General features: G+C 35.5%; 1 protein-coding gene across 19 annotated transcripts in view; it reads left to right on the forward strand.

Annotated features, from left to right (window-relative positions):
* Positions 1-22,511, forward strand: part of SPATA7 (spermatogenesis associated 7) — a 55,954-nt gene extending 33,443 nt beyond the window's left edge. For 7 of the 19 annotated variants that reach the window (XM_054447744.2, XM_054447745.2, XM_054447740.2 and 4 more), the window contains 8 exons: positions 922-1,055; positions 10,298-10,770; positions 11,689-11,755; positions 13,390-13,505; positions 15,224-15,277; positions 17,182-17,259; positions 21,594-21,648; positions 21,889-22,511. In XM_054447744.2, coding sequence (XP_054303719.2) covers positions 922-1,055; positions 10,298-10,770; positions 11,689-11,755; positions 13,390-13,505; positions 15,224-15,277; positions 17,182-17,259; positions 21,594-21,648; positions 21,889-22,473 — 1,562 coding nt within the window. In that variant the 3' untranslated portion in view covers positions 22,474-22,511. Of the gene's footprint in view, positions 1-921; positions 1,056-10,297; positions 10,771-11,688; positions 11,759-13,389; positions 13,506-15,223; positions 15,278-17,181; positions 17,260-21,593; positions 21,649-21,888 lie in introns of all 19 variants that reach the window. The other 12 variants (XM_054447748.2, XM_054447739.2, XM_054447753.2 and 9 more) reach the window with 3 other exon arrangements.
* The last annotated feature ends 2,678 nt before the right edge of the window (positions 22,512-25,189 follow it).

Genomic DNA, 25,189 nt, shown 5'->3' on the forward strand with positions numbered 1-25,189 from the left:
TATAGGCTAGGTGATGTAGTTTGTGTTTTTCTCCCCACCCAAATGTCACATTGAAATGTAACCCCTAGTGTTGGAGTTGGCGCCTGATAGGAGGTGATTGGATCATGTCTGTGAATTTCTCATGAATGGCTTAGCGCCACCCCCTTGATGCTGTCCTTGTGATAGTGAGTGGGTTCTTGCAAGATCTGGTTGTTTAAAAGTGTATGCCCCCACTGCCTTCCCCTCTCATTCTTGCCATATGAAATGCACATTCCCTCTTCGCCTTCCACCACGAGCAGAAGCTTCCTGTGGCCTCCCCTGAAGCAGATGCTGGCATTGTGCTTCTTGTACAGCCTGCAGAGTCATGAGCCAATTAAACCTCTTTCCTTATAAATTACCCAGTCTTGGGTATTTCTAATAGCAATGCAAGAACAGCCTAACACACTAGGTCTAGATATAACAAATTCCTTTAGCGTTTGCTTGTCAGGAAAGACTTTATTTCTTCTTTGTTTGTGAAGCTTAGTATTTGGTGATTACATAGTCATAAATAACATGGTTAAGCATTTGTAACCTTCATATCTCTGTGAATAACTGCGAAGAATTGCCTTCTTAGGCCCTTAGGCTTGGCCAGTTTGTCATATCTTGTTGGCATTCTTTTATTTTTTGGTAACTACACAAATCTCACTACATTGTTTGTATTATTTAAATAGTTAATCCATTTAGAATTTCTATAAATTAAATGTGTTAGTTAATATCTAGAGGCACATGCGAAATAAATAATTTTTAAAATGTGTTAGTAACTATATAGGAAAATAAATGGATTTTTATTTACATATCATAACATTTTAACAAGAAAAATGTTCCAATTATTACTCTAACAAGACCAAAAAACCAATTTTTCTATTTTGTTCCATATTTTGAAAGATTTGTTTTCCCTTTTAGATGCAGACCAACAACGAAGAGAGAAACTCAAAAAGGAATTAGCACGATGTGAAAAAGAGTTCAAATTAACTAAAACTGCAATACGAGCCAATTCTAAAAATAATTCCAAGTCACTTTTTAACACCTTACAAAAGGTAAGATAGTATTTTTATTTTTTAAAAGCAAATGTTTCTAAAGTACTTCATTAGTGGTACAATCTGACTTTGTTTACTATAGTTTAGGGTCAGCAAATTGTTCCTATAAAGATCCAGATAGTAATATTTTAAGAGGCTTTTCAGGCCTCTCTGTCACAACTACTCTGCCATTGGAAGGTGGACATAGACAGTACATAAATAAATGGGCATAGCTGTGTTCTGCTGAAACTTTATTAACTAAAGACATTGGGTCAGATTTGGCCTGAAGGTTATAGTTTGCAGACCCCAGTTACAGGTTTTTTGTGATACCTTCAAACATCTGGTTAAATAAGTTCTATTCCTAGTTTGTGAAGTTTTTTTTTCCCTTTCTCCTGAATGGTTATTAATTTTTTGAAATGCTTTTTTGCATCTCTTGGAATGATGGTATTATGATATAATTTTTCTCTTTTAATCTGTAGGTTTTTTTGTTTTTTTTTTTTTTGATATAGTCTCACTCTGTTGCCCAGGCTGGAGTGCAGTGGCATGATCTTGGCTCACTACAACCTCCACTTCCTGGGTTGAAACAATTCTCCTGCCTCAGCCTCCCCAGTAGCTAGGATTACAGGCACCCACCACGACTCCAGCTAATTTTTGTATTTTCAGTAGAGATGGGGTCTCACCATGTTGGCCAGGTTGGTCTCAAACTCCTGACCTCAAGTGATCTGCCCACCTCAGCCTCCCAAAAAGTGCTGGGATTACAAGCATGAGCCACTATGCTGAGCTTCTTTTAATCTGTTAATGTAATGAATTACAAACAATTAACTTTAATGTTAAACCAACTTTGCATTCCTGTTGTGAACAGAACTTAGTCATGGTACATTACCTTTTTTATTCGTTGCTAGACTTAGTTACTAATATTTTGTTTAGAATTTTGGCATCTGTCTGTTATTGATACTGGCCTGTCATTTTCTTTTTTTGTACTCCTTGTGTCTGGTTATGCTAACCTCATAAAATAAACTGGGCACTATTTCTTCTTTCTGTACTCTAGACTAGCTTGTATACATTTGGTTTATTTGTTCCTTAAATTCAATGGAACTCAACATTAAAATTGTCTGGGCCTAAAGTATTTCTTTATGAGAAGATTTTTGACTACTGATTCAATTTTTTAAGTCATTATAGAATGACTTCAATGTCAGATTTATGTAGGAAGTTGTTCATTTTATGTAAATTTTTGGCAGAGAATTGTTCATACTATTCTCTTAATCTCTTCTGAATATGTATTATTTCCCCTTGTTATTCCTAAGGTAGTTTGTTTGTGCCTTCATTCTTCTTCATCATTCTCATCAGAGATTGAGTCAGTTTTTTTAAAGGACACACTTTTTATTGTGTTAATCTTCTCTATTGTATTTTGTTTTCTGTTTTGTTAATATCTGTGTTTATCTTTATTTCCCTCTTTGACTTTCTCTGGGTTTATTTTGCTGTACTGTCTCTAATTTTATTTAATTTATTAATTCTCAGCCTTACTTCTTTGCTAGTGTAAGCATTTTTAACGCTATAAATTTTCCACCAAGTACAGCTTTAGCTGCGTCCCACAAGTTTTGATATGTGGTATTTTTATTATGTTTCAATTCGAAGTATTTTACAGTTTTCTTTTTGTTTGTTTTTGTTTTGTTTTTTGATGTCTTGCTCTGTTGCCCAGGCTGGCATGCAGTAGTGCGATCTCGGCTCACTGCAACCTCCGCCTCCTGGGTTGAAGCAATTCTCGTGCCTCAGCCTCCCAAGTAGCTGAGACTACAGGTGCCTGCCACCATGCCCAGCTAATTTTTGTATTTTTAGTAGAGTCTAGTTTCACCATGTTGGCCAGGTTGGTCTCTAACTCCTGACCTCAAGTGATCTGCTTGCCTCAGCCTCCCAAAGTGCCGGGATTACAGGCGTGAGCCACCATGCCCGGCCTACAATTTTCATTATGTTTTTTTATTTAACCCAGAAATCATTTAGAACTGTTTCTTAATCTCTATATCTGCTTTTTCCTTAGTATCTGTTTGTTACAGATTTCTAGCCTAATTGTATTGTGATTAGGAAACATCTATATTATATCCATTTCTTGAAATTTATTGAGCACTTGTTTTATGTCCCAGTAGGTGGACAATTTTTTAAAAATGTCCTGTCATTATATGTTTGAAAATAAATATATTCTATAGTTTTTGCATGTAGTATTTAATATATAGTATATTCATTAAACTTTGTATTTTCCAGATGTTCAAATCTTTTATATCATATTGATTATTTTTGTCTGGTTAATATATCAGTTATTGAGATAAATTTTCCACATACTTATGTAGTTAGCTATTTCTCGTCGTGGTACTATTAATTTTTGATTTATATATTTTGAATGCATGTTATTACATTAGAGATATTAGAGATACAGAATATAGATTCAGAAAATCCTGAAGGAGGTAGTTTCTTGGTGAACTGAACCTGTTATCACTGTGCTTTGAATTTCTTTACCTTAATGCTTTTTCTATTAATATTTTCTGATAGTGATATAATTAAATTAGCTTTATTTTGACTAGTATTTATTTGGTATATCATTTTCCGTTTTTTGATCTTAATGTTTTCTTCTTCTTTTTTTTTAAACATCACTTGCCAATCTCAGTGTTTTAGGTTAGTATTTGGTGGGTAAGATTATTCAATCTGATAATCATTGTCTCTTTTTTTTGAGACAGAGTCTCGCTCTTTCGCCCAGGCCAGACTGCAGTGGCGCTATCTTGGCTCACTGCAAGCTCTGCCTCCCGGGTTCACGCCATTCTCCTGCCTCAGCCTCCGAGTAGCTGGGACTACAGGCGCCTGCTACCGTGCCCGGCTAATTTTTTGTATTTTTAGTAGAGATGGGGTTTCACCATGTTAGCTAGGATGATCTCGATCTCCTGACCTCGTGATCCGCCCGCCTCGGCCTCCCAAAGTGCTGTGATAATCATTGTCTTTTTAATGAGGCATTTAATATGTTTTTATTTCTGGCTTCTTATTTCATGCCTTCTATTTGACTCAATGTGGTAGACAAAATTTGAAGACCACACCCCCACAGTGACCCACACCCTTAAGCAATCCCCTCCTCTTCAGTGCAGGTAGGACCTGTAATTTGCTTCTACCCGGTAGAATATGGCAAAGATGATAGGATGTCACTTCTGTGATTCTGTTATGTGGCAAAAGTGAAGGGATATTTTCCCCTGCAGATTAAGGTTTTTGTTCCTTAAAAGAGAATGGGAAAATAAGCTGGGAAGATTTTCCACAGTGACTGCTGTTTCTCTCCCCAAGCCACACCAAGAGAAGGTGAGAAAGGGATTCTCTCTGCTCTTCCCTATAAGCTTCAAGTAGGTTTCCTGGAGGAAAAACCTGCAAGAGGTACAAACTCCCCAAGCCCTCAGGTCCAGTACAGACCTGAGCACATCACTAGTCCACACTCAGTCTTTAGGAAATTAACAAATATTTATAGCATAATCTTATCAATTTATGTGGCATTCCATGGCATCTTTCCCAAGTAAGCAAGTGCTTGGATACTTATCTCTCTCCAGATTTCAGGTTAGTTGTTTGCTGTGTGACCTCAGTTCTCTCATTAGTTCAAGAAAAATCATTAATGTGCAGATTGTTCAGCTTTTTTCTTGTAATGGTGAGAGCTGTGTTCTTTCCATCTCTATCTCTCAGCTGAAACAGTAAGTTTGTTTTATTTTTATGTGTGGTTTCATTTTTTGAACTATTAAATTTTGAAAACCTTAGCATTTACAAAAATATAGTATAATAAGCCCACATGTTCCCATCACCTAGGTTGTAGCAATGATCAGCTCAGAGCCAGTGTTATTTCACCTATATGCCCACTCACTCTCCTAGGTTATTTTGATGCAAACCCCAGACACCATATAATTTTATCCATAAATATTTGAGTATATATCTAAAAGATAGACTTTTAAAACCACAACAATACTATTGTGCTTTACAAATTAATAACAGGCTGGGCGTGGTGGCTCACACCTGTAATCCCAGCACTTTGGGAGGCCGAGGTGGGCAGATCACGAGGTCAGGAGATCAAGACCATCCTGGCCAACATGGTGAAACCTCGTCTCTATTAAAATACAGAAAAAAATTAGCCAGGAGTGGTGGTGCGCACTTGCAGTCCCAGCTACTCGGGAGGCTGAGGCAGGGGAATCGAACCCAGGAGGCAGAGGTCTCAATGAGCTGAGTTCACGCCACTGCACTCCAGCCTGGTGACAGAGCGAAACTCCGTCTCAAAAAAAAAAAATAATTAATAACAGTTCTTTAATAATAAATATCTAATGTTTAGATTTCCCCACTCTCTCCTTTTTGAGTTTGTTAGAGTTGGTATTAGAAGGCCAGCAGTCTCCTTCAACTCAGTGCCAGGGTTCAGGATGGGGAAGTTTCCTTGCAAATCATCTAGTTGAGGAGTAGCCATTGAGAGAATCCCAGATTCTCAAGCATGATCTCTTAAGAGCTTTGTTTTCTGCCCCTAGCACACATGATGTGGTTTAAAACAAAGCTATGGACTGCTGAGCAAAAGCCAGATTGACAGCTCTGCTTATCAAATACCAAGGCCGTAATAACAAGTCTGGATTTTTTTCCTTGAGAAATGCTGGGAGCCATAGACCAGTTTTTAGTTGGGAAGTTATGTCATCATACTGACACTATACAGACTACACCGACAACAGTGGAGGACAGTTACGAGACAGCTGCAGTAATCTGGGAAGCACTAATTAAGACATGATTCTATGACAGCAGAGAGAGCATAAGGAATACATTTAAGAGATAATTAGAAAGTAGAATCTCGGCCAGGCGTGGTGGCTCATGCCTGTAATCCCAGCACTTTGGGAGGCTGAGGTGGGCTGATCACAAGGTCAGGAGTTCGAGACCAGCCTGGCCAATATGGTGAAACCCTGTCTCTGCTAAAAATACAAAAATTAGCTGGGCATGGTGGCGTGCACCTGTACTCGTAGCTACTCGGGAGGCTGAGGCAGAAGAATCGCTTGAGCCCAGGAGGCGGGATTGCAGTAAGCCAAGATTGTGCCACTGCACTCCAGCCTGGGCGACAGAGTGAGACTCCATCTCAAAAAAAAAAAAAATGTAGAATCTCCAGGACTTGGTGACTGAGTGGATGATGTGAAGAGCAAGAGGCAGGAGTTAAAATCCTAAGTTTCTGCCTTGGGCAACTAGGAGAATAGTAATATATCATTCACAGAAATATAATAGGATGAGGTGCAGGTTTTCTTTGGGGCTGGAGGTAATAAGAGATAGGAGTTTATTGTTTGGCTGTGTTTGATTTGAGATGCTTTTGGAACATCTAGTATATTTAATAGACACTTGGATATAAGCATCTGTGTCAGCAAAGAGGTCTGGGCTGAAAATAGATTTAGGAGTCATCAGGGGAAGCAGTGAATATGATTGAGAGCCCCAGGGCTATTATATAGATAAAAAGAACAGGAATAGAGCTGCTTCCTTTAGAATAAATCTGTTATCTGCTCTGTATTATACTTTGCTATCTGGGAATCTGTTACTCAATGTTTGAATCACAGGTGTATTTTCATTTTTAGCGATTGTACTTTTTAACTGAAAATGTAAAATTTGTTTCTATTATTCAGCATGAGCATAAATTACTAATTATATTTTGAGATAAGAATGGGGTTTCTTGAAAATACAAATCATATATTTTAATATATCTTTTTAATATATTTTATATATCTATTATATTTATAATAAAGTAAAAATATAAATATATATTATTTACATATTATATATTTTAATATATTTCTGTAAATGTTAGATGTTTTCATTTTTCCAATAGCAACTATAACCCTATATAACTTTTTGCCTCCATAAAGTTGTTAATTTATTATTTTATCTATATTTTTATTGACTCCATTTAGAATTCATAGTAACTTGCACTTTGCCTACATTTTTGATAAGCCCTGATAATAAATATTTTAGATACACTCAGATTGTCTTAAGAGCCTCATTTTGGTCAGTATATTTTGATAATTGAATGGGTGTTATGGTTAACAGACACCTGTTATGGTTATAATTTGTATTCACTGTAAAGCCTGCTATAGTTAAAATGCTGGCTTTAACCTCTGAATGTATTAGCCCTTTATATACATTATAAAGGTCATATATCAAAAACCTTTTATGATAATTGCCCAATTCTCTTGTCACTTTTCTTCTCTCATACTCTGACTCACATGCTGTCACCCTCAGAACCCTCCTAAGCCCTTCCAGTCTTCACCCTGTAACTCTGAGTCATTCACTACTTAGTCAATGCTCCCATACTACTCATTTGCTTCACTGGTGTAGCACTTACTGTGTGCTTTTAAGATTAAGTGAATATGTGGGTGTGATCTATATTTCTGAATAAATCTAGAAAAGAGGCGGGAGCAGTGGCTCACACCTGTGATCCCAACAATTTGAGATACTGAGGCAGACAGATCACTTGAGCCCAGGAGTTTGAGACCAACCTGGACAACACAGCAAAACCCCATCTCTACAAAAAAAAAAAAAAAAAAAGCCAGGCATGATGGTGTGCATCTGTTGTCCCAGCTACTCAGGAGGCTGAGGCAGGCAGATTAATTTAGCCCAGGAAGTCGTGGCTGCAGTGAGCCATGATCAGGCCACTGCACTCCAGCCTGGGCAACAAAGTAAGATTAAAAAAAAAAAAATCTGGGAAACTTTTTAAAAACAGTACAAAATAGTGAAAATCAAGAGCTATATTTGTTTTATAAAATATAATTTGAAACTTTTTTGCAAACAGATGTTAGATTTTAAAATAATTTATACCCATCCAATTCTACAATTGAATTGACTCTTCAAGTGTTTAAAAATCTGACAATTGGAAAATTATTGTACATTATGTCTTCTGACATCCTTAAAAAAGATTGATTTAGTACTGAGTTCTGTATTGTAAAATTCTTGACATGAAAGTATGATGAGTATATAAACTATGTTATGGTTATTACTTTACATAAATCCTGAAATCACAGGAACAGTGCACAAGAAACCTCATAAACTAAGAATGACATAAGAAAGTGAGTGTTCAGGGTACCACCAGACTCTTTGCTCCATTGGCACATAATTGATGAACCCTTTTCTGATTTCAGAACTTTACAGTGATCTGCTGTTCATGTTTTGGGATTCTACCAGTGTGTTACATATATTCTGCACAAGTATCTTTATCCAGGTTTTCTGATATTCATAGCTAAAGGAAACAAGATGCAGATTGGTACAGTGGATTTTATACTGTAGTCTACTGGTTTCCAAGGAAAGAAAAAATAGGATACATGGTAGAAATTATAAGATACAAAAATGGGAAAAGTTTCATGCTTTCAATAAGTTTGGAAGCAATTTTTCCATCCCATTTCAGAGAGATAGCTTAACATATACTTCTACCTTTTAAAAGGACTTTCTTCAGTGTTTCATTTTGTTTATTAAATAACCATTACTGATAACATTTCTTTACAGGCAATCATAATGCCTTATGCATTTCTTTCTCCTTCCTCTGGTCTCAGTTTGTGCTGTTCTTCTAAGTGTAAATAATTCCTGTGCTTATTAATTAATTACCCTATAGGATATTTTTACTTAGTACTTTACTAAGAAATTTACTGTACTTAGAAATTTCTTCTTTGGGAGCTAAACTCTTCTGGTACGTAAGCTGTAGTGTGAGTATCATTTAGGACTACTTATAAAAACTGACATCTTGAAGTCATTTACCAAATAGTACCCTAGTGACTCAAAATTTAATGCCGGCATACTTACTTGCTTTGAGTAATTTTGTCTTGTATTTGGAATAAGTTTATAAAACAGTTGGAAAGGAAAGGTGATTTGACATATTTTAGGTAGTAGTCACAATGTCTAGTTATCTGCAATTTTTTGCTTTGATAAATCAGCACTTTAGGTTAGCTGACTTATTTGTTCCCAGAAAAAGAGTTAAAATCAGTTTAAAATTTTTTATGCTGTAAAAAAAATCTAAAATCATATAATTTTCAAATAAGTTTTTAAGTAGACAATATGATAAAGTGGCAAAGAACATGGGCTCTGCCTCTGTTCAAATCTGTGAGACTCTGCACCTCAGAGCAGTGTTTTTATCTATAAAATAGGGTAATAATTGTACTACCACTCAGAAGTTGATGTTAGGATTAAATGAGCTATACATGAAAATTAGTACAGTACCTTGCACATAGTAAGCACACCATACATATTAGTAGCAGTGATAGAAGTTCTTATTATTCCTCTTCTATTCAATGTCAAGAGCAGTACCTTGCATACAGGAAGCACTTGGCTTTTTCCTTACTCAACTTGTCCACCTTCCCCTTGTTATTCCTCCCAATGAGGTAATAAGACAGATATAACTGGCTAAATCCTAGCGATTTTTAACCTCAATTTCTGTAACCTCCATGTAATTTCCCCTCTACCTGATGAAAGTGCCTCAGAGTTTTGCAAAGGATATACAGATGTGTCTGTAAGGGCTGAAGTCATAGGCAAAGCTTCTTAGACATTTTCAGTTTATAAAACAATAAAATATTATCTGTGTTTTTAGACTTTACAAATAACCTGTAGAAATGGTTTTCCTAAAATGAAGCCAAAAAGAAATGGAGCAAGTCAAAATGCCGCCTCCCTTTTCAAAGTATTACCCCCACCCCAATGAAAAGAAGTTGAGAAATATATATGAAATTATTATGGAATGAATATTTATTAATTATATTTAAATTATCAATTACCTAAATCAGGGCTCCATACATTATGAGGAGAAGTTCCTTTTCGTTTCTTTAAAGGCTTAACATCACAGAGGGGATGGCTTACACTGCACTCTCCAATAATGACAAGACAGGACAGTGAGGATGATGCCACTAATAGTGGTTGAGAAGGGCATTGGTGCTCACAATTTGTGTGGAAACTTTCAGATAAAACTGAGATCTCCCAATGGATCTTAATATGCAAGTTTAAGATCCCAAATATAGATATGTTATTCGTTTTTTTTTTTAGTTTCAGAAAGGAAATTGATTGCTCTACTACTTATATTTGGAATTAAATGTTAATATCTTAGTTTAAATACTTGACTAGAACTTCAAATAAAATATTAACATCTTCAGGAACATATCAGTTAATTTTGTAAACCCTTGAGGCTATCATTTTTTTAATGTATAGTCTCAAAATCCCCAATTACATGAATTTGTAATGCAGTTGATGACTGTCATATCAAATGTTCTTAGCCCTCAGGCGAACCGAAAATTGAGGATGACATGTTAAAAGAAGAAATGAATGGATTTTCATCCTTTGCAAGGTCACTAGTACCCTCTTCAGAGAGACTACACCTAAGTCTACATAAATCCGATAAAGTCATCACAAATGGTCCTGAGAAGAACTCCAGTTCCTCCCCGTCCAGCATGGATTATGCAGCCTCCGGGCCCCGGAAACCGGGCTCTGGAACCCTGTATGGCAGAAGGCCCAGAAGCACGTTCCCAAATTCCCACCGGTTTCAGTTAGTCATTTCGAAAGCACCCAGTGGGGATCTTTTGGATAAACATTCTGAACTCTTTTCTAACAAACAATTGCCATTCACTCCTCGCACTTTAAAAACAGAAGCAAAATCTTTCCTGTCACAGTATCGCTATTATACACCTGCCAAAAGAAAAAAGGATTTTACAGATCAACGGATAGAAGCTGAAACCCAGACTGAATTAAGGTATGACACATCAGCAACCAATAGTAAATCCTTCAGGAAATTAAATGAAAATTAATGAATTAATATTCCTTGTTTTCTGCTGCCAGCCTTAAGATAGTGCCCTTTTGATTGGAATGAGATGAATGTGACTTTTCCTTTTCCGTGTATCACTAGAACTATCAGAGTAATTGCTGAAAAATAGCTATTAAACTGGTCAAGCGCCTTATGCGTATGAATTACATATTTTATTATTTCAAGCATGGTTCAAGAATTGTGTATGTTTTTAAATATTATACTTTCAGAGAATTCTTAAAATATGTCATCAGACAGCATTTGTGGAAATATGCATATTGATTCATGTTAAAAGTGGCGAAACAATGGGCTATAGAGGGGAAGAAACTAACCCTTTATCCATCTAACCCTCTGCTCCATTCCCTGCAGATATTCAGGCCAGTCTTCATAGCAACAACTGCCAAGAGTAATTTTAAATTGGGATAATTTCTGGAAATTAAGTATAATTGGCCTCAATAATGTTTTCAAATACAATAGTGCCTGGCACAAGATGAATGTTCAATAAAAGTTTGCCAAATGACTAAAGAAAAAAACAAATCTTGTCAAGTTTTGAGATTTAGCAGATTTGTGATTGTGATTGTTTTTCTAGTATTACATAAACAATTTATCTGGCAGTAGGTTTTAGTTGCTTTAGAAAGTAAAAACAAGATTAGTATTTTTTTCTTTGGATATAGATAAGAGGTACAGTGATATCAGATGAGTCTGCAGATATTTAATCAAATAAAATCAAATAATTCAAAATTATGTATTTTATAAGAATAGATGGATCTCATTCTTTTTGAGTTTATTTTTTCTAGCCAGTAAACCTTGTTACCACAGTGCTTATATTTTGAAGGATTAACAATTATTTATTTTAAATTATTACAGCTTTAAATCTGAGTTGGGGACAGCTGAGACTAAAAACATGACAGATTCAGAAATGAACATAAAGCAGGTAATAAGTATGAAGTCTTTTAGTATTGCTACATTTGAATTACAGATGTTTTTCTTTAAATAGAGTATGTACAGCTATTTAGACTGTGAAGAATAATCTGTTGGTGGCACTTATCATACATGATATAGCCAGTATACAGAAGGTCTGCCTATTTACAAATGGTTATAGCTCTCTCTGAATGGCCAGGTGGATCCTGCCAAATCTTGGAAGTCATTTGTTACTAACATCTTTCCTAGATGATTGGTTGGCTGGCTGGACAGATGGAAGGATCAGTAAAATACCTTAAGTATTGTTTTCAAAGATGCAGACCTGGATTACTAGAGGAGCCAGCAGAGTAGTGCAGAAGTTGAGTTTTTATACCTTTTTTTTTTTTTGTAAAGAATTGCCACATATTATATAATTGGAAATTATACATTTTATAAGAATAAGTAACTGTTACTCTCTTATGTTTGCCTCTGCTTTTTCTAGACCATAAAGCTGTTTATTACAGGGTTTATATTTTGAATTCTTAGCATCATTTCTTTTAAAATATTGCAACTTTGAGTCTGTTTTATTTTTGGAGTGTCAGTCTTGCACTTGTGTCCTGACTTAAATGTGTTGTTTATAAAAATGGTTTGTCTATTAAAATGTCAAACACAGATCCAGAGATAGAAGAATAAAATATAATCATACTCAACTTTCCCCCTTCCCTTCTGAAAATGGGTAGAAGGTGGTAGTTTTCCATCTCAGCCATTAATCGCTGTTTGACATAGGGCCATAGGGCCCTGCCACTTAAGGCCCAAGGACAAATCACTTATCCTCTGAGAGCTGAATTTCCTCATCTAGAAAAACTGTACTTAACTTGCAGGATTATTAGGAGGAGTAAATGATGTAGGCAAAGTGCTTAGCCTGGTAAGGGCTTAATAAATGATAGCTATTACTAGCTTGAAATTTTTGGAAAGAGTTAGCTCTGCAGATAACTACATAAACACGAAAAATATTTATTTACAATCCTGCAAGAAAATGTGTGTCCCCATATTCCATAGTCAGTGCCATCAGTACTTGACTTGAAGAAGCCGGTAGAGTATTAACTGCAGTAGGTCCACATTTTAACAGCACCTTTAAAACTGTAAAGCACTATACATAAATTGTCATTGTAAAGATTGAATCTAATGATGCGAGTAAATGCTTGGCACAGTTTGTGGTGCATAGTAAGGAGTCTATAAAAGTAAGCTGCCATTATTTTTGTTTGTTAATATTATTGTTCATGCTGCCAGCGCTACCACTGCTTCTATATATTTGACATGTTGGCATTTAAAACAGATGAACTATTTGAATTTCTGAATAATGATATTTTGTTCCCTCAAACTTACTTAAAAGTTGAAAATTTGCTTCATTTTTCCCTTTATATGTTTATTTGTGGCAATTTCTTAATGTCATTTAAATGCCAATCATTAAAATATAAGAAATAAGTCATTTTATCTTTAAGAAAAAAGTACTGGATGGATAGAAAAATTATTCTAAAATATTCTTTGTTGTACTGTATAATTTTTGTCTACTGGATATCTCTGTTCACTTAAAATTTGCTATGTTTTATTTCTGCTTTTGTAATGTATTTTTAAGCCAAAATAAAGATTTTTTTATTGCATCCCCAGGCATCTAATTGTGTGGCATATGATGCCAAAGAAAAAATAGCTCCTTTACCTTTAGAAGGGCATGACTCAACATGGGATGAGATTAAGGATGATGCTCTTCAGCATTCCTCACCAAGGTAAACAGTTCACAGGACAAATAATTTCAACTGTCTTTAATTGCCTTGTTGTATAACAGACATATAGTATTTGCCACATAAGTACTATTCAGTTGCATTCTCTAATCTATTTTGGTGTTATGTAATTCAATAACAGTTTTAGTTTTACCAAGGAAATTTTACAAATTTAAGTGCTTAGTAAAAGTTGAAATGAATTAATTTTGCTAATTCATTAGTAAAGGAAAAAGCTACACCAACTTGTATTATTTATTATCACTGTTCATTAAAAAAATGATTTTCCCCAAGGCAAGTCCTCTGGCAGTGATGCTAACCAGTTTACATGCCACAAATAGTACTGAAGAGCTTTACCATTTGAGGAGTCATAATTTGTGATTTTGAATATTCATCATATCCTAGTGCTTGACCAATCTGTGCTATATGAAGACACTATTTATTTATTTATTTATTTATTTATTTATTTATTTATTTATGAGACAGTCTCTCTCTGTTGTCCAGGCTGGAGTGCAGTGGTGCGGTCTGAGCTCACTGCAATGGAGGCACTCTTTAAAAACTACTCATCATGTTGAGTAATTAAGGAATATTATATGTTAATTAGCAGGTAGCAGAAAACCTAAAAGATGTGTCGATAGTTTCAGTTGTCAAATGTATTTCCAGTGTCAGATAATGGATATGAAATGCCGATGGATGGGGTAGAAGGAAGGAAAGAGTAGAGATTAAAAAGAGGGCAAGAATAAGGTGTTATGTAGCAGACCACTAGGGAAATACACAGAATCCCCTCAGGCTCTGGCTTCTCCCTCAGGCCTTTGCTAGGGAGATCTCACCTGCTAAGGCCATGGAGAGTTCATTGTTAACTTCCCTGTCTTTGAAATTTCTGGCGTTTCAACACATATAACTTATTATTTGTTAATATAAGCTGCTCTTGAGCCAGTCTTCATTGAATATTAAGAATGACTTAAGGAAAGGAATATTCATCTTTTCTAATACTTTCTAAAAGAAGTAAAGTAGAATAATATAATTGAGTATACGTGAATAAAATTTAGCTTCAAATTAATTATTGGTAACATAACTGAATAATAACAAAATTTATCATGATGACCAGCTTTAAAAATATTTTCATAGTAATGTATCTATATCCAGCATTATCTGTACATTAACCTTAGTCAAATTGTCATTGTTTATACTAGAGAAGTGCCGTAGTGTAGTTTTAAAAAGAATTGTGAATTTATAACTAGAAAAGTAGTTTAAAAACCTGTCTTTGCTGCTTACTAACATTAACCTTGGAAAGTTACTTAGCCTTTCTGACCCTTGGTGAACTCATCAGTAAATGGGAAAAATAATACACAGCCAACGTGCCTGACTGGGTTGTTTAGAAGATTAAATTAGATATGGGTATGAGAGTGCTTTAAAAATTGCTGAAACATGTAATTACAGGTTGAGCATCCCAAATTTGAAAATCCGTAATTCACAATACTCCAAAATCCGACATGATGCCCAAAGGAAATGCGCATTGGAGCATTTTTGGATTTCAGATTTTTGGATTGAGATGCTCAACTACTAAGTATATAATGGAAATATTCCAAAATCCAAAATCTGAAACACTTCTGGTTCCAAGCATCTAAGATAAGGGATATTCAGTCTGTACTAATATACAGTGTTATTGAGTACTTATTGTATGCCAACCACTGTTTTGCTCAACTACTTTAACTTCCTCTTTCTAGGGCAGTGTGTCAGTATTCCCTGAAGCCCCCTTCAACTAGTAAAATCTATTCTGAGTAAGATCTTTTTTACCTCTTCGTTTTGCATAGTGGAATCAAGGATTAAGAATCATAGAAACCATTATTAAATAAGTCAGGATTGAACAATAATCTCTTTTTTTAAAACTGGCAAGTAATAAATGTACATATTCATGGAGTACCTAGTGATGTTTTGATACATATACTGTACAGTGATTAGAACAGTTTAATTAGCATATCCATCATCTCAAACATTTTATCATTTCTTTGTGTTGGAAACATTGAGTATCCTTCTTCTGGCTCTTTGAAACTATGTATTATTGTTAACCATGGTAGTCATCCTATAGTGGTATAGAACTCTAGAACTTACTCCTATCTAGCTATAATTTTGTATCTTGTAGCAAATCTCACCTTGTCCCTCATTCCCATCTACCCTTCCCAGCCTCCAGTACCCTCTGTTCTGCTTTCTACTTCTATGAAATCAACTGTTTTTAGCTTCCACATATGAGTGAGAACATGCGATGTTTAACTTTCTGTTGCTGGCTTATTTCACCAGCATCCATCCATGTTCCATCCATGTTGCCACAAATGACATGATTTTATTTGTTTTTATGGCTGAATAGTATTTCATGGTGTATATATACATTTTCTTTATCCATTCATCTGTGAACACTAATCTGTCTTACAACCAGCTTTGGGATATCAATTGTATAATACATACTAAATTTGAGAAAATGACCTGAATAATTTTCTCAAATTTATTTGAGAAATAATAACAACTTTCTGGAATAATTATCAATCACGTCATTTTTATCTCCAGTAGAAATTTGTCCCTAAGTTAATACCTGATACTTTTTAATAATTAGTATCCATGATTCTTATTTATTTTATAAGTAAAAATAATAAAATAATAAAGAAGAGTTTTAGAGAAATGCAGACTTTTAATAGTTCAGGATACTCTTTCCAGAGGTTTCTAACCTCAGCAGTTCTTTGCAGATATTTTACTTGTAGATTTTAATGTTGTTTTACGTTACTTTTTTTAGGGAAAATAATTTATAAAATTTTGTTTATTTTGAAATATGCTGTTTTTAAATAAGCAAGACCCTGTGAATCAGTTTGAAAGTGTAACTTTTTATTAAACATTTACATCTATTATTTGATTTGCTTATTAACTCTTCCCTTATATTTGCTTATTCAGTAATTTAGTTACTTGCTACTTACATTTGGTATTAATTCACTAATTTCAGCTGATTAAAATCAAACGTACAATAATATCCTAATTTTCTTGTAATAGCTACTAAAATATAGTTATAATAGAGAAGTGTGTTCAAGTAGTTAAAAATTACCACAAGATTTATGTTCACACATTTTCCTATGAGAATTTTTCATCTCCAAACGTTTTGAGAGAAAAAGTAAATTTTTCTGCTTAGTAAATTTCTCAACCTTAAAACAAGATGCTGGCCTAGGGCTAGGAGAGGACTTCTTAGCTGAAGCTCCTGCTTCTCTGGACAACTTTCCTCTTCCTTCTTGCAAATACTTTGCAGAGGGACTTGCACCTCTGCTGCTGGACCTGGTCAGGAGCAAGAGGAAATTTAAAACATTCCTCGGGAGTGCTTGCTCCCAGTGGATTGCATTTGATTGCCCCTTGTCCTTTGTTGCTTTCTTTTTGTGTTGTTTAATTCTGCTTCTTTTTTACTGCTATGGATATTGCAGATATGTGTGAAATTTTACTCTATTAGGTCATCACCTTTAGTAAATATTTATCCTTGCATAATTTGAGTTGGTAGACATGTTTGTTTTGTAATATTCCCCTTAGTAATATGAGATAGAAGTACATTGGTAATGGTAGAGATAGATATTTCTAATTAGGTACTAATGTTTCTTACAGTTTTCAGAATAAGTAAGGAATAATTTTTATGCCGTATATTGCCTTCCTTTTACAGTGAAGAAGAACTGTTGTATCTGAGTTTCATTGAAGATGTAACAGATGAAATTTTGAAACTTGGTTTATTTTCAAACAGGTTAGTTTTTTAAATTGTGTTATGGCAATTCAGGAGTACATTAAATATTCTTCATATTTCTTCATATGATGTTAAAATTTTAAAGTTATTTTCCCATATTAGGAAATGAAAAAATATATTGCTTTCTTGGAAACTTATTATTATAATTGATAGCAAGTTGTAAAGAATGTTTAATTCGTACTCTAGGGGAAGTTCACCACTTGGGAGAATTAAAGAATAGAGCTTTTATTCATTTTAATATTATATCCCTTGAGTTATAAGTGACTAGTGAAGGAAGATCGTTATCACTTATTTGCAAAGCTCCATAATCGCATTTTACTATCTAAAATTGTCATGAGAATCAAAAGCAAGCATTTTTGGTGCAACCATTATTAGTATTAGATCTAGTAAAATGAGAACAAATTAAGAGCTAGGTTTGCACACCGTAAGTTAAATGGAAAGTTTGCAAAACCACATTAGCTATTGCATAGCTTAAGGAAACTGTGTGTCCTGAATTTAGCTTGGACATTTGTGTATCTAAGATTCATTGAACACTGAGCTCTACTTTATGTTATGTAACCTAGGACCCTATTATGTATACTACTTGCTTTCTCTGTCATAATAATATGCCAAGCATAGACATTTCTAATAAATTATTTCTATCCTCTACATCAAGTTTTTTAAAAAATTAAAGCAAACATTTTCATTATTGGTATAAAAAGGCATATCAAAAAGACCTAAGATTTTTGGCATTAATTCTGTTGACCTCTTTCATTTTAAAAAGTTGGTTAATAATATTTGCATAATATGGGTAAAGAGTTTCAGGATACATAATGAAAAGTTTTGGCAATCTGTATCACAATATGAATATACTTAACACTGCTCAATCGTGCACTTAAAAATGGTTAAGATGATAAGTTTTGTTGGTTTTTGCCACCACAAGAAAAAAAGTACACATACAAAATCATATGTATTTCTGCTTAAAATTTTGTTTTTCTCAAGATTATAAAACTGTTTATTACAGCATTTTTATAATCGTACCAAAAACCAGAATCAACCTAAATGTTTAATGGTAAATGTTTGGTTGAATAAACTGTGGAATATATATGAAATGTGAGGTCTGTTTAGGGATTAAAAATGATGTTGAAGTGAATTTACAGATACAGAAAGATGTTAAAGATATATGTCCGTTGATTAGAAAAAACAAAATAGGGCTGGGCGCGGTGGCTCACGCCAGTAATCCCAGCACTTTGGGAGGCTAAGGTGGGCGGATCACAAGGTCAGGAGTTCAACACCAGCCTGGCCAATATGGTGAAACCCCATCTCTACTAAAAATACAAAAATTAGCTGGGCGTGGTGGTGCACGCCTGTAGTCCCAGCTACTCGGGAGGCTGAGGCAGGAGAATCGCTTGAACCCCACAAGGCAGAGGTTGCAGTGAGCTGAGATTGTGCCACTCCACTCCAGCCTGGGTGACAGAGTGAGACTCTGTCTCAGAAAAAAAAAAAGAAAGAAAAAGAAAAAAGAAAAAACAAGATAGATACCCAAATAGTATGTATTGTTTAATTACAAGTTGGTAAAGAAATACAAATGAATAGAAAAAATGCCTAGTAGTGAATATTCTAAAATGTTAACAATAGTTGTAAAAAGTAGAATACAGATTTCTTGGGTTTTTAAAAAAATTGTGAAATAATTCAGAACTACTAACTCTGAGGTTGGCTAATAACGTCACTGATGCTAGCAAATGATAACACAGGAAATTAGTTGTTTTTTAAGAAACTGTTGATACATTCCTGTGATAGAGAGGTGAGCATGGTGTTTTAGAATGAAGAAATTCTGTGGAGCCTGACACATCTGGGTTAAATTCTCCTAAAGGCTTTTGACCTCAGGGGAGAGGAAATTATCATCTTAGAGATGTGGCTTTCTCATCTTTAAAATGGTTTTTACACTATCTTTCCCTCCCTACATTGGTCAGAATTAGAGGTAAAATGATTATTATGACTAGCACAGTAGCACTTAATGGAAATTAATGGTGATAACTTTTAAATTATTATGTGGATTTACCATCACTGGGAGTTTTTTAATTTTTTTATTATTTTTTAAAATTTTGTGAGGTACACAGTAGGTATGTATATTTAAGGGGTACATGAGATGTTCTGATACAGGCAAGCATTGTGAAATAAGAACGTCACGGAGAATGGGGTATCCATCCTCTCAAGCATTTATCCTTTGAGTTACAAATGATCAGATTACATCCTTTAAGTTATTTTAAATGTACAATTAAGTTATTATTGACTGTAGTCACCCTGTTGTGCTATCAAATGGTCTTATTCATTCTTTCCAGGTTTTTGTTACCCATTAACTACCCCACTTCCCCTGCAGCCCTCTACTACCCTTCCCAGCCTCTGTTAACCATCCTTCTACTCTCTATGTCCGTGAGTTCAATTGTTTTGATTTTTAGATCCCACAAATACGTGGGAGCATGCAATGTTTGTCTTTCTGTGCCAGGCTCATTTCACTTAATATAATGATCTCCAGTTCCATCCATATTGTTGCAGATGACAGGATCTCACTTTTTTAATGGCTGAATAGTACTCCATGGTGTATATGTACTACTTTTTTTTTATCCATTCATTTGTTAATGGACACTTAGGTTGCTTCCAAATCTTAGCTGTCATGAACAGTGCTACAACAAACATAAGAGTGCAGATATCTCTTCGATATCCTGACTTACTTCCTTTTGGGATTGCTGGAACATATGGTAGTTCAATTTCTAGTTTTTTGAGGAACCTCCAAACTGTCTCCATAGTGGTTGAACTAATAGTTTACATTCTTACCAACAGTGTGCAAGGATTCCCTTTTCTCCACATCCTCAGCAGCATTTATTATTGCTTGTTTTTGCATATAAGCCATTTTAACTGGAGTGAGATGATATCTCATTGTAGTTTTGATTTGCATTTTTCTGATGATCAGTGATGTGGAACACCTTTTCATATTCCTGTTTACAATTCTTATGTCTTTTGAGAATTGTCTGTTCAAGTCTTTTGCCCATTTTTTGATTGGATTATTAGATTTTTCCCTATAAATCTAATAGTAAATAGTTGTGTGAGCTCCTTATATATTCTGGTTATTAATTCCTTGTCGGAGGGGTAGTTTGCAAATATTTTCTCCCATTCTGTGGATTGTCTCTTCACTTTGTTTGTTATATCCTTTGCTGTGTTGAAGCTTTTTAACTTGTGATCCCATTTGTCCATGTTTGCTTTGGTTGCCTGTGCTTGTGGGATATTACTCAAGAAGTCTTTGCCAAATCAGTGTCCTAGAGATTTTCCCTCATTGTTTTCATTTAGTAGTTCCATAGTTTCAGAACTTACATTTAAGCCTTTAATCTATTTTGATTTGATTTTTGTGTGTGGTGAGAGATAGGGGTCTAGTTTCATTCTTTTGCATATGGGTATCCAGTTTTCCCATTACCATTTATTGAAGAGACTGCCTTTTTCCCAGTGTATGTATGTTCTTGGCAACTTTGTCAAAAATGAGTTCACTGTACGTGTGTGGATTTGTTTCTGAGTTCTCTATTCTGTTCCATTGGTCTGTGTCTGTTTTTATGCCTGACCATGCTGTTTTGGTTACTATAGCTCTGTAGTATAATTTGAAGTCAGGTAATATGATTCCACCAGTTTTGTTCTTTTTACTTAGGATAGCTTTGGCTATTCTGGGTCTTTTGTGGTTTCATATACATTTTAGGATTTTTTTTTCTATTTCTGTGAATAATGTCACTGGTATTTTGATAGGGATTGCATTGACTCTGTAGATTGCTTTGGGTGGTATGGACATTTTAACAATATTGATTCTTCCAATCCATGAATTTGGAATATTTTTCCTTTTTTTTTTTTTTGGTGTCCTTTTCCATTTTGTTCATCGGTGTTTTATACTTTAATATAGGAATTTTTTAAAAGTATAATTTAGGAAGGATTATAAAATATCTCTGTAAGAGGTTTTTCTTTAGGGTTTGGTTGTGTGTGTGTGTGCATGTGTGTGTAAAGGTCGGGGCAGAGAGGCTTTGGGTGTTTGCATATGTCTGTGAGAGAAAAACAGCTTTTTGGTGGTGGGGTGAGAAAAAGGAGAATTTTATTCAAAGAAATAAAAGTAGCATACAGTCTTTCAGAAACATGTAACGTGAAGCAAATGCATAACGGAAGAACTTAGAACAGGAAAGGATTAGTCTTCAGCTTTACAGAGAAAAAGAAAAATCTGAAAAACATTTTTCAACCTTTGTAGTTTCAGTGTTACATGGCTAGTTTATATTTAGATGATTTTCTGATTTTGAGACATTAACATTTTTGTTTATCATTTGTAGGTTTTTAGAACGACTGTTCGAGCGACATATAAAACAAAATAAACACTTGGAGGAGGTTTGTCTTTCCTTATAACTTCATTAGAAAAATTATAATGTAAAAATAATTTTATGGTTTTTTTCATACCTTCAAACAATACATTAAAAGCAAGTGCTTTTTTTTTCCCTTGAACTTTTTTGAGGGTGGTGGTGGGAGAAGTGAAAGGAAAAGTATTAATCCTGTGAGATTTTCAGCACTGCAGTCAAAATTTAATTTGACTCGGTTAATGTAATTAGTCTCATCTTTTCTTAATCCTAGGAAAAAATGCGCCACCTGCTGCATGTCCTGAAACTAGACTTAGGCTGCACATCGGAGGAAAACTCGGTAAAGCAAAATGATGTTGATATGTTGAATGTATTTGATTTTGAAAAGGCTGGGAATTCAAAACCAAATGAATTAAAAAACGAAAGTGGAGTAACAATTCAGCAGGAACGTCAACAATACCAAAAGTCTTTGGATGTGTTATTGTCAGCACCAGAGGATGAGAATGAGATATTCTCTTCACCAACTGAATTTTTCATGCCTATTTATAAATCAAAGCATTCAGAAGGGGTTATAATTCAACAGGTGAATGATGAGACGAATCTTGAACCTTCGACTTTGGATGAAAATAATCCAAGTATTTCAGACAGTTTAACAGATCAGGAAACTTCTGTGAATGTCATTGAAGGTGATAGTGACTCTGAGAAGGTTGAGATTTCAAATGGATTATGCGGTCTTAACACATCACTCTCCCAATCTGTTCAGTTCTCCAGTGTCAAAGGCGACAATAATCATGACATGGAGTTATCAACTCTTAAAATCATGGAAATGAGCATTGAGGACTGCCCTTTGGATATTTAATCTTCATTAATAAATAACTCAAATGGCCAGTAACTCAATATTACTTTTCTTCCTTTTTTAAAATGTATGTATAAGATTTCTGTATTAGTTTTCTGTGCCGCAATAATAAGTTACCAGAAACCTAGCGGCCTAACATGCCACACATTTATTATTTATCCCACAGTTTTGTGGATCAGGAGTGTAGGCACAGCTTAGTTGGATCCTCTGCCCTGGGTCTCACAAGGCTACGCCACAATCAAGGCAGTGGCTGGGGCCGTGTTTTCATTTAGAGGCTTATTGGCAGAATTATCCTCCTTGCAGTTACAGATTTGAGGGCTTCGTTGTCTTGCTGACCAGTGGCTAGAGGCTGCCTGTAGTTCTCTGCCACTTGGCCCTTTCCTTAGGGAAGTTATAACATGGCTGCTTGCTTTTTTAAGGATATCAGGAAGACCAGAGAGATTCTGCTAACAAGATGGAGTCTTATATAATATAACATAATCACAGGAATGACTTTCTGTCACCTTTGCCGTGTTCTTTTGGGTAGAAGCAAGTCACAGGTCTTGCCCACACTTAAGGGTTGGGAATATATATAAGGGTGTGAATGCCAGAACACAGGAATCACTGGGGTCATCTGAGGACCTGCTGGCCACAATTTCTAAAATCACTTTTCAGAGGAAAACATATTTTACCCATATTTTCAGAGGAACATATTTTACCCAGACATAAACGGTTTTGTAGGCTATGGGAAATGGTTTATGGTCTGGTGTGAGTCTTGAAGCATTGGACCTTGTCTGCAATATCTTTAATTTCGTTTTTCTCACTTTCCTGCAATATCTAAAGCCTCAAGGACCTTTCAGTTGTCAGTGACCCAGGGAATTCTGTCAGCGGCTGAGATGTTGTCTCTTGTTGTGAGTGCAAACATTTAGTCAGACCTGTCTGAAACCCTCCCCTCCCCTTGTAGCTCATGAATGAGACCCTTACTATTAGAACATGGCCCAGCAGATTCATCTCTAGTTATACCTTTTCAGCTATTTACAATAATATAATTGAATATTTGTGTGCCCGTTATGTACAAAGTTTCATGCCTGGATACTGTGGAGGATAAAAACAATAACCCGTTTTGTTTTTATAAGCTATATTTTAATTTTTTATTTAAAAAAATACAACCCAGGTATTCTTCAGAAAACTTAACAGTGACTTCCAAGTATCCTGTTCTTTAACTCGGGCTTTTATCATCCTTTGGCCATAGCAGCATTTCCCAAAAGGTGGTACTTACCACTGGAGAGCTGAGAGTTGATTTTAGTGGTATGTGGATGACAGGTCCATCTCATTCATGGGATGCTGACCATCACCACTGTCTTCAGGATGAGACACAGGTACAACCTGCAAAGCACAATATGGTGGGACTGAGCACCCAACCCACTTCTCACCTCCACTGTCGGAATCCCCAACTCACCGTGCTGCAACCCTTCTTTGGCACACCTGCCCCTCAGCCCTCACCTCTGGACTTCTTCCCTTTAACCCTGTAAGCAACACCATCTATCCCCTCTTGCAGTCCTCTTAAACCTCCTGAAATAACCTTAGCTCTATTATTGGTTCCCAGCCTGGGTCTCCCTGTCCGTTAGATCTTTACCCCTCTATTTGCTTCTTGGGTTCTGTTGTTCCTCAGCCCCAGGGTTCCTTTCTTCAGTCCCAGCCTCATTCTTTCACAAACCCTCTCTTCCCATTTCCCATGTAACTACCCCAGACCTACTGGCCTGGCCCAAATTTTCCTTTCTTGGCTGGAGCTACCGTCTATCTTTCTGGAGGCATTCTCAGAAACTATCTCCTGGCTGCTGTTCTCCAACACTTTGGTCCAAGGCCCAGACCTGCCCTATTTGACATTCAGTCTTCTTCATGCTCTAACTCTGGGTACAGCTTCTTGTCTCTGGAGCCATGACCCATCCTAACTTGGATACCTATTAGGACAATTTGTTGTTATCTTTTAGTTTCCCTGTAAGTTTTAAAAGGTGAGTTGATTTAAAGAAATATTAAAAATGGTTCTTGAATGTGGCAAAAGTATTATAGTAAGAAGGTAGGATGTGGGTGGTAAGTTTGGGAAACAGCACTTAAACTCTTCTAGCAGCATCTTTTTTTTTATCCCTAAGACATCTTGTTACAGCATCAAGCAACATCTTTATATCTTTCCCTCTTCCTTCTCACACAGCCCATCAACTGAGGCTGAGAGGCATGATGAATGCGAGTGTGTCTTCTCAGCCAGGTTGCCTGGACTTGATTCCTTTTGAGCTGTGACTTTGAGCTGGGTTATTTGAGCTGGGTTACTGTGTGTTTTCTCATATCTTGAATAGGGGTAATTATAGAGCCTTTATCATAGAGTACAAGAATTAAATGAACTTGCATGATAATTAAATACAGGCTGCTGCTACTTTTTTTTGCTATTTATTTTTTATTTCAGTAGGATTTTGGGAACAGGTGATGTTTGGTTACATGAATAAGTTCTTCATTGGTGACTTCTGAGATTTTGGTGCACCCAGCACCTAAGCAGTGTACATTATACCCAGTGTGTAGTCTTTTATCCCTCACTCCCCTCCTACCCTTTCCCCTCGGCTCCCAAAGTCCATTGTATTATTCTTATGCCTTTGCATCCTCATAGCTTAGCTCCCACTTATGAGTGAGAACATACAATGTTTGGTTTTCCATTCCTGAGTTACTTCACTTAGAATAATGGTCTCCAATT

This window comes from Pongo pygmaeus, chromosome 15, assembly GCF_028885625.2.
Source record: "Pongo pygmaeus isolate AG05252 chromosome 15, NHGRI_mPonPyg2-v2.0_pri, whole genome shotgun sequence".
NCBI classification, from domain to species: Eukaryota; Metazoa; Chordata; class Mammalia; order Primates; family Hominidae; genus Pongo; species Pongo pygmaeus.